Genomic DNA, 22097 nt, shown 5'->3' with positions numbered 1-22097 from the left:
TTTAGGCATAGATGGGGAAATGCAACTGGTTCACAGTGGTTGACATTCAGGAAGCCAAAAAGAAAAACAAAATTGGAAACAATTGTGTAAGAAGGTTTTGAGGGGATGGCCTTCTTGCACAGTTAGGATATGTCCAAGGAGGTTCACAGAGGTAGAACCATGGGTTTTATCATCACAAATACCAAAAGATAGGAAAGTAAAAGATTATTCAGAGGTTGTTGGCTTGAAAAAACAATAATAATAGTGCTCTAAATAGGGAGTAAAGGAAAAGACTGGTCAAAACTCATGAGAGTGAGAAGAGCTAGCGATGTAGGAGATTTCAAATCCATTACCTATTCTTAAGGCCGCAGATGATGGTGTTCAGTTACAAAAGGGGAATATATGAAGATTCCAATGGAAACATCATTTAAGCACCTGCTAAATACCAAGGTCCATAGCAACTATTTTCACACATTTTACTCATTTAATTTTCACAGCAAACTCTGAAGTAAGCAGTTAGATAATCAAGTGTGGAGTTTTGGTGAGAGCTCAATGGTGGAAATGAGGTTACCAAGAGAGTGAGTGAAATAAGTGAGCATACAAATATTGAATACATGAATACTGCATGCACTGTAGTCTCAGAATGAACACAGTAGGGGATATAAGAATACTAAAAGATGATCCCTAACTTTAACAAGTAGAATTATTTGAAACAGAAAATGGAACAAATAATTGATAGTAAAAGGTTAAAATTGGGAGTGAGATTGCATAATACTGACACCACATGTTACATGTTTCAGAGAGACATCTGTGATTCTTGATGTCAGGGAAGACAAAAGACACCTAGAATTTGAAAGATAGGGAGTATTTGACTAAGTGCTAAGGAATACACAGGCCTTGGTTCGTGTATGGATGAAAGAGAAAATGAACATGGACATGACATGGCAGAGCATGTGAAATTGATGTGTTTGTATGACAATGAGGATATTGGACTGACAAAAAGATAAATTAAGATTAGAAAACATTGGGAAATAAGGAGTGATAAGTTTGTGGTGACATTATACTTGGTCAATCAGCAAAGCTGTATGTAACTTGGCATGGAAGAGAGTCTGAAAAATTTGAAGTAGAACAATGACATGAAATCAGCATTACAGAGAGTGTGATCAAGCAGCATCTGCTAAAGGGATTAGAAATAGGATAAAGTTTATGAAATATTGCTAAAACTGATGAATCTAAAACATGGTTTTGAAGGAAGAAAGGACAAATTTACTAAGTCATCGTTCATATAGGTGGTGATGGGAACTGTGTACAAGTGACTTAAGAAATTAATGTTGTAACTCAAAATGTTATAAACTATTTCAACGATTTAAGTTCACACATGAGGTGGAAACTTAAATGAGGTTTAGATGTAAATGAGAAGAGTGAGTATATGTGACTATTTACTAAAAACATAGTGCAGTGAGAAAAGTGCTAGAACTGACATGTTCATAACCTAAAATGGAGTAATAATTTGCTTTCCTTCTTTGGCTGCTTTCTGTTGTTTTCCATGGCTTTATTTGGATTCTTTGGAGGTAGCCACCAATGCATGGACATTTCAGGCAGTGAAAGCAGGTGGGTAGGCAAGTAGACTCCAGAGCTGGACTGCATGGCTTTAATTGTAGGCCTTGCCACATGCTTGAAATATGACTTAGTCACATTAATCAATCTCTTTAGGCCTTCATTTCCTCCTCTGTCAAATGAGGCTGATAAGACTGTCACAGAATACATTAGCAGATGGTCAAAGCACACTTAAGAGTCCATGGCTCTCTGAGTGTCAGCTTTTCTTTAGTAACTGGGCACATATCTATGAGTTGTTATAAGCAGAACCACATCAACAAATACACAACACCAATTTTATCCATTGTAGCCATCTGATGTCTTCTAGCCTTGGATCTACTACCTATGTAATGTGGCCAATAATACATAATTGACAGTATTATATAGGGGATTGTAGGAAAAATCTTACATTATATGCTTATAATGAGTTTGGTTTAAGCATATCTTAGATGAGTTTTTGGAACTATGCTAGATTCTACAGATACAGCACTGAATAAATAGGCATGGTGCCTATTTCTCCTATAAAAGAGAATAATAGGCATTATTTTTTAGGGTTAACATTTAGACCAATCCAAGAACACCCATTAACATTTAAGAAGCACTATTTACACATATAGTGTTGGTGGGGGTGATGATTGTGCCCAATAACAAAATTGTGATTTTCTACCCACCACTCCTGATTCCTTTCTGATTTAATTATTGTTTATCATTAGCATTCTCTCCCTAACAAGTCTTTCTTTTCTGCCTTGTATACACCTTTAAGAAACATTTGCTTTTAAATCCCTACTGTCTCATACTTTGCCAGATCCACGATATGTTTATTGAATTGAATTCATGGTGCATAATATTTTTCTCAACGAAAAAAATTATTGATGATCATCCCAGGACAGCCCTCTTTATTCATTCCTGGAAGTAATCTTGTTATTTAAAAAGATGACAGGTTTCTAAGCATTGCAAATAGGCCCTATGTAAAGATTCTTAAAGGAGTTATTGGTAGTATCTCTAGAGACAGAGGCTCAGAATTAACAAAGACTGGTTTGCTGCATGCATCTGTAAACTGCAGGCAGCATAAAGAATCAGAAAAAGGTGGTAGAAAGAAAGAGGAGAAATCCTACACTTAATTACAGGCATGCATGGTTCCTGGACATAGCATACCCTGTGAGAGTTGCCTCTGATTATCTGAAGTCCGTGGAAGCTGTTCAAGATAAATGTATTAGATTTCCATATTTGTCACAATCAATCCACGGAACATTCTAGTCACTATAAATAGCTGGTATGTACATAGAAATAGATCTGAGAACCTTTGCGTGGCTGTGATTCCTCTAAGGCTGCTGTACTCTCTCCAGCAGGTAAAGGGACCATAGATTTTGGGAGAGGGCTAGTAAATAGACCGCTGTCCTTATAATACCAAGTTGTATGACTTCACTTCTCTGTGTCCAATTAAAGGAAACAAAATGAAGGCCTGTTTTATTTTCCTTACATTCTCATTCTTCACATTTGTCTCCTAACCCTTTTGAAAGAAGTGGTGGATTTTAGAGGAGTATCTTTGCTGTGAGGGAACTTTGAATAAAGCATCGTTTTGGTCTAGCCTTGTCACTCTTAATGGCATGGACTTGCTGTCAGACAAAAATAAATTCCTCCTCAGGTAACCTACTGAGACTATTCAAAGCATGTTCTAAAATAGTCTGAAAAAGGAACAAATAATACAGAGTAATTTGAATTGCTGCATGAAAAGCAAGGAAAATTAAGGCTTAATCAAAGAATTATCAAACTAATTAGGTGTTATTTATTAATGTGTCATGTCTTATAACAATCTTATCTGTCAATTCATATGAAAGAGTGCAGATTAAAAAAAGTATTCTAGTAATTATGTGAATATATTCATTCCCCTTGTCCTGCTCTAAGGTTCATTTGGGTGGCCCCATAGATAAAGAATGGAGAATCTGTGGCTTTCAAATAAATATATATATAGTTCTTATCACTTTTCTAAAGCAGGCCTTAATTTAAATATGAGAATAACAAATATGCCCCATACTTATTTTGGTACAACTGATTGTGAACTAAGCAGTTTGATATAACTGCTTTCGGAGAGACCTAGATGATGAACAAATAGTCCTCACCCCTAGCTTTTTTTCCTGTACAGGATGTTTGTGCAAGATGGAGACAATAATGAATTTTGCAATATTAACATTACTGCTACCAAATTCAACATTTTGATGTCTAATAGTTGCTCAGCATTTTTTGATCCGGTATATATTTTGGTTTTCTAAAAATATTTTCTAAAACACTGTTAAGAATACTAATGGTCATAACATAAGTTTCAAAGCAGAAGGAGAAAACCATCTAGTCAGATTATTATAAGTAGAACAATGAACAGTATAAAGCAGCTGGGGAAGAAAAATGGGAGAAGGTAGTAATTAAGTACTAAATCATGTTTGCAGATTATACTCACTATTAATGTCTAAAGAGGAGAGGCCCACAGAGGTTAGGATAGGCTTTATAAAGCTATAGTATGTTTCCAATGCTTACCTTCAACATTATTGTGATTGTTCTTATTAATTGCTTACAATGAACTTGTTACTTATTTTTTTTAGGTAGTCAAGTTTTTCACTCGAAGGGGGATAAAATAGTCATATAATTATATGTACTTTTCATTAACAACACCAAGTGAGAAATCAACACAGGGTAAAAACTGAACAAAGCAATATCTCACCATATGGATGTCATCTACATCACTGTGCATCCCATTATACTTTAGTGTCTCTCCTTTGTCATTCACACTTAATTATTTATATTACATCTCTTAAATCCCCACTATTCTATTTTATTCCATATTTCTGCTTCGTGGTTGACATGAAGCTTTCTTGAAAGAAAAACTGCCACCTACAAATTACTTTCTATTGTATCCATCCACAGTGTTTAGGTAATAAGCGTGTGTTCAGTGGATAAGACTTGTTTGTAATAATTAGAATCTCTTATAGAAAGGGCAAATAGATATAGAGAAAGAACCAATACCGTCATATTGAAACATCCTGTAAAAAACAACCTGATGAATTAATATTCTCTTATAAAATAGTTGCATAAGATGTAAACCGTTTCTGCTTTCTATTATTCATGATGGGATTATATTAATGATGATTTTTCTCCCAGAGGAATATTATTTTTTTGTATAATTATAAGTAGCCTCCTGGCAGACACTGGATAAGCAGTGAGTATTGCTTCAAATGACAAAATGGTATCAATTATACACAATTTAAAACAGGAAGAGAAGTTGGATGATTTCCAAATGTGTCATTCAAGTGAGAATGTATTTGTGAATTTAATTGTATTGGTAAGCCTATTAAACAGTAATTATTAACATGTTACCATTTATCCTTTATCTATAAAGTGCAAGTATTAAAATATTTAAGTTTATGTTATATGCCTGTAGTTGAAAAGGTGTGGAGTTTTATCATCTTTATTAAAGCACCCAGTAGAGAATTCTCAGCTAAAACAAAACATCAAATCCTTTGTCTCCTCCTGAGATAAATCCTAAAACCTGAAGTTCCCTTTTTCATTGGCTCTATGATTCTTCCTTCAGCTTTCCATATCTCTTTGAATTGCTTGTGAACATGGGATATATGCATGTGTCAGAGACAATTAACAAACAAACCAAAAAAAAAAAAAAAAAAAGGAAAGAAATTTTCCCACAGGTGGAGACAAAGGATAGGATAGTTGCAATATCCCTTTGCCAAGTACTGTGTGGTGTGGAAATCGCTAAATATGGTGGTTGAAAAGTGCCAAATTGATTTTATTTTATATGAATGAGATCCCTGTATAAAAGAGAAGCAACACCGTTTTTTCAAATCCCATGCAATAGCTTAAAAAAGTCTGTCTCTGCTTTTGAGGATAAGGAGAAAAAGTCCCAAAGCACCTTGGTTTATATGGCTTACCTAGGGTGAAGGAAAACTCAGTCATACACACATTATTCAGCAGCTACCTCCCTTTTAAAGATGTTTGAGGGCGATCAGAGATGATGATCATGATGGCTTTGATGAAGACAATGGAAAGATATACCACTTACTAAATCCTAATGGTATGCCAGGCCAGGTGCTATGCTAAACTCTGGACATGGATCATCTCACTGAGTTCTTACCAAAACCTAGGAGCTGGGTTATAATTTTCCCACCTCATAGCTTAGGGAATTGAACGAAGAGGAAATTTCGGAATTTGCTCAGATGGCTGGATATTATCTCCAGCATTGTAGGGAGAATTATAAATATATTTTAAAAAGGGGGTCACTGCCTCCTAGGTTTTCTTTTCTTTTTTCCTTCGCTTTATTTTCTAAGTGGTATAATTTAAGAAAAACTCACCATCCCTGTATATAATGCAAATTTGACATGCACTCCTAAATCTTGTCATTACAACTGCCGAAGAAAGAAGGCAGTCTGTTGGTAACTTTCAGTTGTGTTTGTTGGTTGGTCAGTGAAAGTAATCTGGTATAGAAACCCCAGGCAAAGGGGACTGTGACTTCATACTCAAGAGCACAAATGTTTTTCACTGAAATTACTGAAGGAGTCTTGGATATGGTTTGCTTTTGAATTTCCTGGGATTCTATTAAGTTGGCCAAAAGCCTGATAAAATATCACACAGTTCCATGATTAGATTTTTAAGTGTATTTTATTTTTAATGGTTAAAGTGACAGCAAATTGAGATAGAAGAGAACCTAGGGTAAATTTATCTCGAAGGTTGTTGGTGGGTCCTGAAGTTACTGAGAATGAAAACAACAGATTCTAGCAGTTTAGGAATTGATTTAGCAATCAACTCTGCCAGCTGCTCTCTGTCAATAACCTCTTTGGTAGAATCCTAAAGTCAAACAGCTAGAAAAGACATGAGACAGAAGGAGACATTATTTATTCGTCATGTTTAGATAGTTTACAAAAATGTCAAGCTTCCTAGCTCTTAAGAAGTGAATTTGTTATGCTACTTGTAAGTTATTTTAATATGTTCTGTAAATGTAATGATTTTGTCTTGGGGGCCATATTTTCTCTTATTTCCTCATCTTTCTGATTACATACTTTCCCAATGATCAACAATTTGGTGTGACTTGATTTTCCATCTTTGAGGAAGTCTTTAAAGTGTCTCTGAAAAGTAATACTGAATATAAAGCCTGAATTATTACATTTTGACTTGAGAGTTATGACACATTAAATGTACTCATATTTAGGTGTATGCCATGTTATAATTACCTGGTTGATAAACAACAACCTTATCAGGACTGGTTCTTTTGTATTAACAGCAATGATCAATTAAATGAAGTGAATTATAGACTATTATTAGTCAGTATGTTAATGTGTGAGGGAGGAAGGGCTTGCCTAGAGATATAAAAGAAACCTGAGATTTTAACTCAAAATTTTATTGAGGTTTAGTGATTTTCCTCAAAAACTATAAATTTATTTTTATTTTATTTGTTTTTTGTTTGTTTGTTTTTCTTTTTTTTTGAGATAGAAAGACAGAGAGAGAGAAAGAGGAGGGGTAGGGGGAAAAGAGGGAGAGACAGAGAGAATCACAAGCAGGCTCCATGGCCCAGAATGGAGCCCAATACAGGGTTTGATCTCAGGACCCTGAGATCATGACCTAAGCAATATCAAGACTCAGATGCTTAACTGACTGAGCCACCTAGGTACCCCCAAAACTATGCATTTTTAATTCTACTCAATTATGTGTTTAAAATTTACAAATAAGTATAATATTTTAAATATTTGCCATGCAGAAAAACTTGATTTCTTTTTATAAATTGACTAAAGTTAGATCTCTTTATTTTTTTTCAGTTTTATTGAGATAATTGACACAATATTATATTAGTTTTAGGTGTACAACATGATGATTTTCTATGTGTGTATATTGTGAAATGGTCACCATAGTAAGTTATAATTTTTATAATGCACATAGTTATAATTTTAAGGATGAAAACATTTAATATCTCATCTCTCATCAATTTATAAACAATACTATAGTCACCATGCTGTACATTATAGCCCCAGGATTTATTTATCTTATAGTTAATTGGAAGTTTGTACCTTTAGGCTATCTTCACTCATTTCACCCACCCTTCATCCCACTCCACCTCTGGCAACCACCAATTTGTGCTCTGTGGGAATATGAGTTCTATTATTTTAGATTCCACATGTGAGATCTTATGGTATTCACCTTTCTCTGTCTGGCTTCTTGCACTTAGCATAGTATCTTCAAGATTGATTCATATTGCCACAAATGGCAGAATTTCCTTCTTTTTATGGCTGAATAATATTCCATTTTCTCTTGATAAATAGATACAGTTAGATAGACTCCAATTCCAGCATATACATATATCACATTTTTTTAAATCCATTCATCTGCTGATGGACAGCTGGGTTGTTTTCATAAGTAGGCCATTATAAATAATGCTGCAGAAAGTTGATTTCTAGTAAGATGAGCTATTTTTATCCTATAGCTTCTCCAACTACTCAACACCTTAGGAAGTAGTCATCCCCATTTGGTAAAGAATGTCAGATATTTTTGACATTGGAAAATGGCATCTAAGAGACCTAATTTTAATTCATTATAACTTTGAATACTAACAACCGATGGTCAAAAACATGCATTATTTGTATTTTAAATTGTCTTCAAGTGGAACAAGAGGTAAAATGTCCATTAATAACATCACTTTATTATAATACAGAGAACTTCATTTAAGATCTGCTTTTTAATTATTATAAGATTATATCATTGAGTATAGAATTCTAAAACACAATATAACAACGTAATAATTGCAATTAATTAAAATTGTTCAGCACTATTCCAAATGTTGTTATATATTTTGTTCATTCCTTTTCTCTTTATGCTATTTATAAAATAAATGCAAAATACAAAGACAACATGCTACTGTGCAAAGAAAACAGCACCTGCCATCTTTATACACGGGTCCTGCTTATAAGCACTTAGGTGAATTTAGCAAGTTGTTTAATTTCTTTGGGTTTCAATGTTTGGCACTAAAACACTATTCAAGTTACATTTAGTTGCAGAATTATTTAGGCTGAAAAATACCTGAGTGGATAATTTACATAGTCTTCTTTCCACTTGAGGGGACCTATAGATATTCAGAATATATTATAAGTGTTACATCTTGATTGAATTATTTAATGATGCTACCTTTCTTCATTTTGGACTTTAGCTCACTTTTTCCCACTAGCCATAGGTAAACACATTAATTTTTCACTTTCATAGCAAGATTGTTGTTCCATTCATAAATAGGTAAAGATACTCAAAGAAAGAAAGTGAATGCTTTGGTCTGGAACCGTTAATGATTAAAAATGAATAAATGAATGAATGAATGAGTGAATGAATAAACAAGTAAATAAAATTTCACTTTTTTGTTGGAAGTATTTTATACTCTATAAAGAACTTAAAAAATACCTATAATTTGGTCTGTTCTAGAAACTGTGACAGAGTAGCATCTAGCATTCACTGATTCACTCATTCAGTTAGTCATTCATTTTCTCCTTTAATGATTCATTTCCTTTCACAAGTATATAGTGCTGTTGCAGATTCTGTCCTCAAGTTGCTCATAGTCTACTGAAGATTTAAAAAGGTGAGGGGGTGTAAAGTCCAAAGTTGTATATAAACGTCAGTGCATTGATGCTCAGAAGATAAAGTGCATCCTGGGTGCTCTGGGAGCATGTGAGGAGAGTGTATGGAAGAGAATCAAGGGAGGAGATAAAATGGCCACGTTTTGAGGAATAACTGGAATAAGCCATGTTCTAGGCCATGTCATCACTGAGAATGTGCAATCCCAGAAATATTTGATTAGGGGCATGTGGTGGCTCAGTTGGTTGAGTGTCTGACTTGGGCTCAGGTCATGATCTCACGGCTTGTGAGTTTGAGCCCCGCATCAGGCTCTGTGCTGACAGCTCAGAGCCTGGAGCCTGCTTCAGATTCTGTGTCTCCCTCTCTCTCTCTCTGCCCTTCCCTACTTGTCCTCTGTCTCTGTCTCTCTCTCTCAAAAAAATAAATAAACATTAAAAAATTAAAAAAAATTATTTGATTAGATACCAAGTGGGAGATTTGTATTGTATGTGCATGAGTGCATTCTAAGTTTTTATTTTTATTTCTTTTAATTGTGACTGCAGTTCATCTAATTTGCCTCCTTTATCTCTTTTCTCCTGGCTTTGGCTTTTGCATTAAAAGAAAAACATATGATTCATTTTACCTATCTGTCTCTTTCTTCCATCTTTACTGTCTGTCCCTTGGTTTACCTTGTGTGCAAATACGATTTGCTGTGGGTTTGAAAGACATATGGTTCAGAGAGCTAGAAGAAACTAAGAAAAGTAAAGAAACAAGAATTGTGAAAAACTTAAAAGTCTCCCAGTGAAAGTCTATCTAGAATTGTGGAAATGATCTTTAAGTAGGGAGTCTTTTTGATGGGCCACTTGGGGTCAATTCAGCATCTAATTAAGGTGAAACAAAACATGAACACCAAAGAAAACTGTAAAACTCTTCATAGAATGAACTAAATGCTTAAAGATCTTTCAAGGGTTAGAAATGATTGATAATAATAGATAACTGGCATTTATCTCGATCTTCCAAATAGACGTTAAATAAATAGAAAAACAAAATAGAGTGGAAAAGGTCTTAATCTTACATTGAACTTGCTCTCAATGTATGATTTTGTTAGGCCATTTATCCTTCCAGGGACTTTTTTTTTTCCATTTGAAAACTCAGGGTGTTGGAATAGCTGATTTCAAAGGTCTCTCCTATACCCCAAAACTCTAGGATCAGGATTCCGTGCCTCTATTTTCACTAGGTCCCAAACACCAGGTATTTTGTCATAATTGAGGTATAAGGATAAATAGAACAATGATATAATCTCAAATCAATCTTGTTTCCTTTCTTTTCGTTGACTGTTCCATGGAAAGTTATTTCTACTTCATAAATTGGAGATGAAGAGGAAAAAACACTAATATTACCTTTATCATTTTTAATCAAAAGAATGTATGAAATATGCATTTGGCTGCTATTCCATGCTTTCCATCAAAGTGAATATGCAAATATATAACACATGGAAATATTAGGGAAGCTTTTTATCAGGATGCAAAGAAACCTTTCCAGTAGAAACATTTTGGCCTAGAGGAGTTTCTTTGATCTAAGAAGTTAAAGAATTTGGTGTTTTAAAACACTTATAATAGGGTTGTGTAACCAATTTATACTAAATAATCCATTTGCTTAAAACTTTTCTAAAATCATAGCAAAAAACTTGTAAATTAATTACCAATATAATATATTATTGGAATAATCTAATATAAAGTAACTATGGCTTCTACTTCAGTGTCCTCTATATAAGACCTCTGGCAAAATTAAAAACTACATAATCCAAGTGACAACAATGACTAAGCAGTTAGTTCATAAACAGCACCTGGCTGGGTAAATGGAAAATTCCTTGCCCTTATCTGAGTGTTCTCAGTTGTTCCCAGAAGCTCAAGTCAAATGATTTCTTTCCCTCACTTCTTACATTAAATTCATTTAATAGTCCTATTGGGTTTATGTCAAAATGTACTCTGAATCCATCCACTTACCTCCAATTCCTATGTTTTTCATTTATCATATATTTAAAAATGCCACCCATTATTCTGAATAGCATTTCTTATTACTTTTTCTTGATACATTTTTAATAAGATACTTATTTCCATTTTACTTGTTTAGTGACTCTTTTTTGTCTCTGCCCACTGGAATCTCAGCTCCATGAAATAGGTGATTTTGTCTGTATTGTTCACTGCTATAACTCCATATCCTACGGAAGTGCCTGGTACTCAGTAGGCATTCAATAAATACTTGTTGCATGAATGATTGAATCTCTACCTCAAACCACCTAGTCCAAGCCATGTCACTTTCTTACTTTCTATCATTTCAATAGTCTCCACCTGATCTCTTGCTGTCCCTCATATCCTTTTCTCTACAAACATTGTTTTGGTTCATACACCAGCCAGTGATCTTTAAAGAACCTACATGCTATACTAAAACCCTACAAAATCTTACCATTGTCCTTAGGACAAATCCATACTCACCGGAATAGGCTAGAATGGTCTGCTATGAGCTTGTCTCTGTTTTCCATCACCGATGACCGTTAAACAAGCCAGGCTGGTCACTAGCTTAGGCTTTTTGTACTGCTATTCTCTGTCAAGAATCCTTTTATCAGACATCTTCCTAAGGTTTGCTCCTTTGTATTCAAGTCAGAGCTCAGATGTGTTCTCCTTGGAGAAAGGGCCACTTCCTATGCTATGCATTCATGCAGTTGTGTAACAAAGGCCTCCAACTCTGATTCCCCCACCCCAAGACCGCATGCCCTGGACTGGAGCTGCAACTGGCCAGGAGAGAGCTGCCTCTTAATTTTGCACTAAGCAGGTTTTCCTGACCAAAACTTACCACCGTGGCCTGCATATACTCAGAAGACACATTTTTCGAATTTGCACAAAGCTTCATAGGCTAGTGGAATTGTGCTTAATGGTGGCCCTCCTCTTCCCTTTCTGTCCATTTTAGCATAGTCTCTTCCCTCTAAATGTTATCTGCCTCATCACTCTATTTTAATGTCCCTACATTTCTGAGATCTGAAATTATATGTCTTGCCTGTCTTATATTATTAAATTATTGCCTGTCTCCCTCCATCTCTAACATAAACTCTGTAACAACAGTGTATTTCTCTATCTTCACTGTGGTCCCTCAATGATTTCATTTGCCCATGAACACTCACAACAACCAGCTGGAGCAGAGATTATGGTTTCCATTTTATCTTGAAACCACTGAGACCTAAGTTAAGTGATAATTGTCTGTTTACTGAGTGCCCCATCCACTCGACTGAGTACAAGGGATGCAAAGTAGCTGTGTAGAATTTAGCAATTCATGAGTGGGAGGTATAAAGATGCCTGTATTGGAGTAAACACCTCCTTGATTCACCCATTTCATATGAACTCCAGAACTTCTTCAAGTAGTTCTTTTATTGGTGAGGTCCTCATTTCTTGGGCAAATTCACAAATCTGGGATTATTATATGAGTGGTCTAAAATTTTTGATCTTTATTTTAACAGATGGGGTGGGAAAGGGAGGGATGGTTGACACCCCAAATCCTTCTGGTCCCCTGTCCAAACTACATGGCAAGAGAAAGACACTCAGTAAGGAAACTTGAAGACCAAGATGTCCCCATTTTAAAATAAAAGACACTAGCAAAATCACGTCTCAGCCTAAAATATAAAACCATATTTTTGTTTAATGTTACTATTTGTTCAATTCCAAATTTTAAAAATGTTATTCTGCACATATAAAAATAGTGCAGCATACACAATTAATGTTATCGCTTTCAAAAACTTGACCACCATTTTCTTACTAAATTCAGATCTCCCCACTTCACCATTAGTCATAGATTCACAAATGATTTTTATGAAATTGAAAGAACAAATTGGGATAGGAATTTGTAATTATTTTATACATTGTATTTTTTAAATGTAAATAAACTTGAACTCAACGGTCATTTACTGGAATGACACCTTCTCCATCCCAGAATCTATTACCATTTGCTGTTGGCAGTACAGAGGCCTTTCAAAGATCTTCTGGATGTACTTAGTACCTTCAGGAGAATGCAGTAGAGGCCTGGAGAATTAACTATCTGTCAGGCATTAGAGGAAAACATCTCCTCAACATTTGTTTCAAGATTTAGGGGATAGCCTTTAGTTGTATAGAAATGTTGTAGAAATAGGGAATCTCCTTTGATAAAGAAACCAGACAAATTAAATGTTAGTATAGTGAGCTGTTTTGTACTTCATGTGATCTGAATTCAGCTCATAGCCTCCTACTTGACTTGAGATTCTGAGTAATTCCATTCATCATTCCTAGCAGTGTAAAGAAAACATTGGTAACTTAGATCATTAGAAGGAGTACACACTGTCTACTATCCCCAGTGGATTTTGACTAAACCAGAAACAATCAAATTGACTTGTGAGAGAAAAAACTCAGAACAATAAAATATTGGCAGCTTACAAACATGCCATTCAGGTATTATGGAAATAAGCCAGCCCAAATCACTCAAGGAACAAAAATAAAGCCAATTCACTATGTTTGAATGTCAAAGGGATTTTCAGGTAATAGCTTGCAAAATGAAGGGCACCTTTTGAGTTCCAACATAAATTTCAACAACCTAAATTGTTCCTTCAGAGAGTAACAATCCTCTGGAATTCTGAAGGAATATATTCCTAGTGAAATTGTAAAAACTTCTTTCTTGTAAATGAGTTCTGTTATTTATGTCATGTTTAATTTTATCTGTTGTTATGTCTTTGTTTACTTATTTCCAAGTCTGTTTCAAGTTCTCTTGTGTAATTAGATGGGACATAAATTGTAAATTCATTATTGAAAAAATTGGTATTTTGAGTATTTACTATGTGTTAGATGCTTTAACACTTAATCCTCATAACATTCCTAAAAACTAGCCTCATTTTATAAAGGCCCTAAACTGAGGCTTGGATACTTCATGAGATTTTCAAGTTTACCCAGTTTGTAAATGATGAAGCTGAAACTCTCAAATATATAAACGCTCACCATTTGCCTCTAAGCGTATAGTCTTTACACTAAGCAACACTGTTTTTACTATAAAATTCTACTATTAATTTGACATTATATTAGCAGCATTTATTATATGATATTAAATTTATTCATATTTTTTAAAGTTTATGTATTTATTTTGAGAGAGGGAGCAGGAGTGGGGGAGGGGAGGGAAGAGAGAGAGAGAGAGAGAGACTGAGAGAAAGAGACTGAGAGAATCTCAAGCAGGCTTCACACTGTCAGCACAGAGTCCAATGCAGGGAACCATCTCACCAGCTGTGAGATCATGACCTGAGCTGAAATCAAGAGTAGATAGCTTAACTGAGTGAGCCACTCAGGCACTCCTGTATTTGTTCATGTTTAAAATTTGGGGGCTCTTGAGTGGCTCAGTCAGTTAAGCATCTGACTCTTCACTTTGGCTCAGGTCATGATCTCATGGCTGGTGAGATGGAGGCCCCCCCACCCAGTTGGGCTCCACTGATAAGGTGGATTCTGCTTGGGATTCTCCATTTCCTCTCTCTCTGGTCCTCCTCCACCCTTTCTCCTGCCCCCCCCGACCCTGACACACACACTCTCACTTTCTCTCTCTCAAAATAAATAAACATTAAAAAAAACTAATAAAATAAAATGGTCTCAGATTTCAACAGTATTCTCTGACATTATTTGAACACGGAAGAAGACTTTTCTTTATGTCAGTACTAAAGTCATGCGTCATGCTCTACTATGACGTATCTGATTTGTTTTAGTGCTCCCTAGCACAACAAAAACTTGTTCTGAGCTGATAATTCCCCTGCCAGGGTGATTTATAACTGTCACTCTGAAGGTAGGAAGACATCTGGCTTTTTCTTTCTCTGTTTTTTTTTTGTTGTTGTTTTGTTTTTTGTTTTGTTGTTGTTGTTGTTGTTGTTGTTGTTGTTGTTTGTGTGGTCCTACTTCCCCACTGTGTCCACTGCCTCACAATGTAGCAGTTAGACATTTTAGGGAGCGTGATATAGTTGATTACAGTTGTAGAGAATTTCTGACATAAACTGGATATTGCCCTTTCTGCTGCAGAAGGCACCAGTTTGTTTGTTTTAGGAGTCCTACGTATGTTGGCATCCAGTAACTGTTTTTTCACCAGATTCTCTCTGTGTAGAATCTCTTCTCTTAATTTCTTTACCTGGCAAACTAATTTTAGGTCTTTCAATGCAGTTTACAGTTAATCTACTCCAGGGATCTTTCTACAACACCCCCTCTGTATATATTATTTACCATCATCACACTGTATTATAGTAATCTATTATAGTGATCTAAGTCTGTTTTAGTCAGTATATTTGGAACTTCTTTAAGGCAGGGCTGGGGTTTAATGTTTTTGGTATTACCATTATTATTTTTTAATGTTTATTTATTTTTGAGAGAGAGAGAGAGCACAAGCAGAGGAGGGGCAGAAAGAGAGGGTGAAACACAAATTCTGAAGCAGGCTCCAGACTCTGAGTTGTCAGTCCAGAGCCTGACATGGGGCTCAAACTCACAAGCCATAAGACCATGACAGGAGCCAAAGTTGGATGCCTAACCATCTGAGTCACCCAGGCACCCCTAATGTTTTTTGGTATTATTGATGCATAATAAGTGCTCACTAAAATGTTTTTAAAATAAAATAATGACTTTATAGTTCTTCCAGGAAAATCTAAAAAGATTTTAGAGTATAAATTATGAATAATTCCTTTGGAAAGAATTTCATATATTTTTGAAATAAATTTCTAAAAAGCTTATCAAGACTATAAAGGATTGAGATTTTACATCACCACTGTTCATGAAAGTATGACCTGGAAAGGAGTGACTTAGATTGAATAGGCACCATTCTATGAAGATATTTCTGAAAGCCTTAGTATTTAGAAACAATTGATTTATATTCATGGCCACTTGTACTTTAAGTTTTAATCATTTAATTGACTCCTTCCTAAATCTAGATTCTTCCTAGATTTAAAAGCTACAAAATATCAGCCTACTTTAGAAATATTTTCTTCAAGAACAGCTCTCTAGAAAGATTTGAGAATGGATATTTACAAGTATACATCCTTTTGACTTATGAAGTAAGTAGAGACTGAGTCTTCCACCTGCAGTCATGGACTCCCTTATAGAAGACGACCCTTTTCTGACCTTAGGCAGTGGGAAAGGGGCTTTGAGCACCTCAAATCTGGAGCCTACATGGAAATTCAGCTCACTTCTTAGGAGCTGAATGGCCTGAAAACCTGTTCACTTTAGTTTTCAAACCATAAAGTGAGAATACACCTACTCCTAAGGATCTTGTGAAAATTAAATGACTTAATGTATCAAAACTGATTGGGATTGTTCTAGGCATAGAGTAAGCAGTATGTAAATGTTAGGTAGGGAAAAATAATGGAGATCAAACTTTTTTTAGAGTGCCCAGCCTCATCTTCTCTTTGTACACTGAAAGAGGAACTTTCATGTTGCCATCTGTTTCTATCAGATCTTTGCTCTCATTAGGAAAAAAAATTAATGATAATATGGATTGATACTTTTCTAGGTATATGACTGGAGTGTCATGAAACAATGTGCTTTTATGCATGCTAGAATATGCTCAAGAATCAACCTAGATGGTCTAACCACTATAAGGGACTCCTATAATGAATGGAGACTAACTGCTATTTGGCAAGAGGGTCCAGAATTCCTCCCTTCTCACCACCACAGAAGGTGGTGTGTGTGCCTCTCCAGTTGCTCTGCTTGCTAATCCACAATTCACCAGACCAAACTAATTTTGACAAATTATAAAAAAAAAAGGAAAACTTCCAGTAAGCAGGCAGGTCTGCTGACATTTGATAATATCTAGTTGTCAGTGAGATTTCACAAGGTGCCTATGCCCACACCAATTCCTGGATTTAAAAGAAACACACAGCAGAAATTTGTGGAATGAAAATTAATGATAAAACATTTTGCAGACATTTCATACGGGATCATATGTTAGTTAATGTTTACAGTTCATGGCCTGGATGGTTTTGGTTAATTAAAGAAATCACTTGGGATAAGGAAGCACTCAGAAAGGATTGTGGGTTTTTATACAGTTCATAATAAGCCCGGAGACTTGAGGGAGCCTTTCAAGGCTCTATAAAACTGAATATATTTTCCCTTTGGCCCATTATTTACTTAACTGCAGGTCATTTACTTCAGCAGGAGAAAATGTACCTGTTCAATATCAAAAGGCCCATGAATTTTAACCTTCTTTTATTGCCCTATTATATCATTTGAGAATTTTAAGTTAAATGAAAAAAAATGGTGATTTTTCTCTATATTAGGACTCCTCTCAGCTTCTGTGATTTTAGTTTCCATAATTTAAAGTGCATATTGAAAATAAATTGCTTTATTTGATTGCATGTAGATTTTCCATTAATGAAGTCCAGTAGATATATTTAACATTGTATATACATCTATGAAAAGTAATATATTCAGAAATAGCTCTGAAGATAACGGAACCTGTGTATGTATCCACTTAAAGATCTCACCTAATAACAGTTTTCTTATTGCATAATAATATGAATTTATACTTCAGATTATGAATTATGCATGTTGGGGAAGGATCTAGCTATTTTAGTTGAGGATATTAAATTTGTTAACACTTTTTTTTTCAATACCTACTCCTGCATTGTGTGCACAGGACAAAGCCCAGCCGTACCACCTCCATTACCAACAGAACGAGCTTCCAGACCCACTCCGGCATCACCTACCCCTGAAGGCAAGTATTTTATGTTTCCAAAGCTCTCCTCTATTATAGATAAACTAGAATGCAGAGAAACAAAAAACAATAGTAACAGCAGAAACAAAAAATCCATATTTTCTTAAATAGTGTTGGTACATCTAAGCTACAGTTTCCTTTCCCTGAAATTACAACTTGCTGTCTTTTGGAAAACCAAAATTTTTCCTCTTAAGATTTTATACTGGTGATCATCAGCTTCCAGAAGAATGACCAGCTTCATGCTCTGGAAATCAAGCTAGAAAGTACAGAGACAAATAGTCAAGGATATGTCATGCAACTCATGCAGTTTTACCACAACTTGACCAATTTAGTGTCTTTATGACTCTAGGACAGAGTTTCTGGGTTTAAATCTGAGTTTCACCTCTTACTAGTTTTGTACATTTTCGTTTACTTAAACTCACTCTTCATGAGTTTTATCACCCATGAGATGAGTTGAAAATAGTACTGAGCTCCTAGAATTAGTGTGAGGATACAATGGTGTGTATCTGTGTGTGTGTGCCAGTTTATAAGCACTTTATAAAATTAATGACTAATACTACTGCTATTAATTAGTTCTTCAAAATATGGTGTTTGGGGATTGGCAAAATTAGGGGAGGCAAGTGTCATCATAATCAAGTTTTCAAAATCATTTGTCTTCATTTATTCATTCAACTATCATTTATTAAATTCCAACCATAGGATCACACCAGGTATTGCCCAAAGTACTGGAGATTCAAAGATTAATAGAAAATAGTTCCTGTCCTACTAAGACTCAGTTTACAGGTGTAAAATTAAAAGTAATTAAAGAGAAGCCAGATATAAAACACAAAGAATTAAAGCCAAGTGCACCACTACTTTTTTGCAAGGGTACAGATGGAGGTCTCCTTCAGACCATCATAGCACCCATTCCACTCCTAGCTCTGTCAAACACTGAAAAGGACCTTCTGTGTGTGTGTGTGTGGACACAGACTGCTTACCCAAGTTCCACACCCATCTGTCCAGCAGCTACCTGTCAACTTTGCTCACCCCATGAGTTCAGCATCCCCAGAGAAAGAACTGTCTGGCAGATAAAAAAGGTCAGAGTTCTAGGACCTGAAGTGTAAGAGAGGAAAAAATTTCAGGTGGCCACACCCTGTCATCCCCACAGACCCTTAGACCTAGGGCAGGATGTAGCCAGAGGAGGGCACATAGAACCCTGTAAAGCACAGAACCTACTGGAGGCACCTTGGTTGCTGGGTTCTAAGAGTTGTGGTGATTACACCATAAAATAAGAACCAAAATAGAAACCAGTGCTGAGTACTGTGGAAGCTTAAAGAAGGTAGGGCATAGCTCTGTTTGGAAGAGGTGAGTAGAATTCCAGGAAAGGCTTCTCTGCAGAAGTGGCTGTGGAGCTTAAATCCCAAGAATATGGAAGAATACACAAGGAAGGCAAGAACATTACCAACAAAAGCATTGGCATATGCAAAAACATGGAGATGAAAAGAAAGAGGTTTTGTTCAGATACGCCTAAGTACTTCATCTTGGAGAGAAAGAAGGCAGTATGAAGAGGGTCTGGGACAGATGAAAGGCATGCAAAGGACAGATCACGAAGTGCCTTGTAGGCTAAGCTTGGGATTTATATTTATCTTTAAATTTTTATTATAAAGCATTGAATAGTAAAATAAATCTGCAATATACTCAGCCTGCAGATACATTTATCAACATTTTCTATTCTTACTTATCCAACCTTTCTTTTCTTTCCTTTTTTTCTTCCTTTTTTTGTTTTTTTACTGCTTGTATTTTTATTACTTTTGCAGATCTCTGATATCATGCTATTTCACCCAGCTAAGGAATTTTTATTTCCTTTTAAAATTTTTGACATGTTTACATGGTTCAAATTTTAACAATTATGAAAATGATTTAAGTAGTGGAAAGTTTCCCTCCTGGCCCTGTGCACTAACTACACAGTTCTCCTTCTAGGCAAACAATGTTAGCTCCTTCCAGAGATATTTTGTGCATATACAAGCAAAATATTTTCACCTCAGCTAAGTAATTTTTTTTCTATAGACGATAAGGAATTTCCCATAGATGAGATAGATATGTTCATTTTAAAAGGACAATTTGACTGCCATCCTGCTGGTCTAGACAGGTGATATGAGAGTGATTGCAGACACTTGAGAAGAGAATAGTCCAACTAAGTTGTAACGCAAGAACTTAACCGTGGTGTAATGGTTGGAGAGAGCAGGTAGATCGGAAAAGTACCTGGAAAGGGAATCAATTGGTTAAAGTATCTGATTACTATGCATGCGGAGATGCAACAAGTAATTAAAATGACTCCGGCTTTCTGAATTAGATATCGAGGTGGACAGAGGTGCAGTTAACTAAGATGGGAAACCACTGAAATAAAACAGGCCTGGTGAGGAGAAGCAGGATGTCATGGGTTTAGGACAGACTGGTACATGACAGTTTCGCATGGGCTTCCAGGTAGAATTACTGAGCAGTCCATGCTAAATTGGCACATGGAACTCCAGAAAATATTATATGGCTGTTATCTGGAATTATATACTCATGTAAGCTGTCCTTTCCTCTATGCCTTACTTATCTTCTATCCCCCAAACCCCATCCCCAGATAAAGCTCCATAATGAGGAGGAAATGTCTGAGAAGTTCAGTTCATTTCATGTATCCAAACCCGTCTCACAAAGGGGACCAGGTCTTATTGAACATTTCTTGTTACCTAGAGGGATTGTGGGAATTCTGTGTCTCTGAAAATGGTGATTTACAGCCTGTGCTCTAGAATCACACAGATCTGTATCCAAATTCTGATTTTGCCATTTTCTACCTTCAGGAACAAATGCAATAACTAAACTTTTAGCCTGTTTATTGGTAAAATACTGATACTCATATTACCTGTCACAGAGAGGTCTTGTAAAGACAGAATAGAGCTACAAATATTTCAATTATTATTACTGTGTTTGATATTGATAAACTTGGGAATTCTCCTTTGACTGCATTTTATTGATTTAAGACAACTTTTCACAAAGAATAGTTTGCAGATTGTCAGCACCAAAATCAACTGTGAGGCTTCTTAAAAATTCATATTCCCATCATATCTTAGACCTAACATATCAGATTCTCTGGCAATTCAGAGAGGAAAGAAATCTCTATTTTTATCAAGCTCCTCAGTTGGATCTTATACACACTAAATTTTGAGAACCTTTGGTTTACGTCCATGTGTAAAAAAACCTTACAGATGCAACAAACTGTTTTACACCAAACACCTAAACTTGGTAGCCTGTTTCAAATAGTCTTTTGTATTTTATTTTAATTAAATGAAATTAATTAATTTAATTTAATCTGAATGCCTTGGTGAGAGATACATTATCCAATTGACTACAGACCAAATGATCCTTTTGGCTATACATTTATATTTCACATAGCTAATAACCAGGGAAGGATTTGGGTAGCTGGGCAGGTGATGTTTTCCTTTGGTTGTGTTCTGACATCAGCATGTTCTACTCACCTTCTGTCCAGATCCTGACCAAGTCACACCTGCAGTTATGCTCTCTGCAACTCATATTTATTTAGAATATTATGTTTTCTGTATTTATATGAATTTTACATTTGATATTTCAAAACCTTGTAAAGTACACATTATTAAGGATTAACAAATGTAGGTTTGAAATTTATTTATTTATGCTAAGTTAGTAAATAGCAGATCTGGGTTTCCAGCCCAGAATTTCTAGTTCTATGCCCAAGGATCTTTCTCATATACTGCTATGAAGACATCAGCATTTGAGGCTCCTACCTTCATGTCTTCTGAGGCCTCAACAAGTTTTGGAGGATGAAGACATAAAGTGTTGTGCTTTAGATTTCATGAAGTTCTGTGATAGAAACATCATGTTCTGATCTTAGTATAGAGAAACCTAGCAATGCTTCTTAAAATTTAGTGTGCACACAAATCTCCTAGGGCTCTTGTGAAACTGTAGATTCAAATTTGGTAAGTCTAGTGTGGGGCCTGAGATTCTGCATTTTTACCAAGCTCCCAATGTTTGCTGATGTTTCTGGTCTAGGACTCCATCTCAGTAGCAAATCCCTAGGTGATTTAGAGGGAAGTGGAGAGCAATTAAATATTTCTAAAAATGCTTTTAATTTAGGACTAGTCACCTAAATGACCTGTAATTGGCCAAATGTCCTTCAGAATGACTAAAATGTC

The 22097-nt window shown here is 35.5% G+C and overlaps 1 protein-coding gene and 1 long non-coding RNA gene across 29 annotated transcripts in view; one reads left to right on the top strand and one right to left on the bottom strand.

Moving 5' to 3' along the window:
• The window catches only part of TRDN (triadin), a 400175-nt gene that overhangs the window by 138889 nt on the left and 239189 nt on the right, over positions 1–22097 (top strand). For all 28 annotated transcript variants that reach the window (XM_086707737.1, XM_086707736.1, XM_086707734.1 and 25 more), the window contains one exon: positions 17827–17904. In XM_086707737.1, the coding sequence (XP_086563863.1) occupies positions 17827–17904 (78 nt within the window). The remainder of the gene's footprint in view (positions 1–17826; positions 17905–22097) is intronic.
• The window catches only part of LOC147581187 (uncharacterized), a 48982-nt gene that overhangs the window by 12362 nt on the left and 14523 nt on the right, over positions 1–22097 (bottom strand). The gene's annotated exons all lie outside the window — the stretch shown is intronic.

The sequence above is a fragment of the Puma concolor genome, chromosome B2 (genome assembly GCF_028749965.1).
Source record: "Puma concolor isolate L17-30 chromosome B2, mPumCon1.1.hap2, whole genome shotgun sequence".
Taxonomy (NCBI): domain Eukaryota; kingdom Metazoa; phylum Chordata; class Mammalia; order Carnivora; family Felidae; genus Puma; species Puma concolor.
The sequence above is the reverse complement of the archived record's forward strand: the minus strand, read 5'-3'. Positions and strand labels throughout refer to the sequence as shown.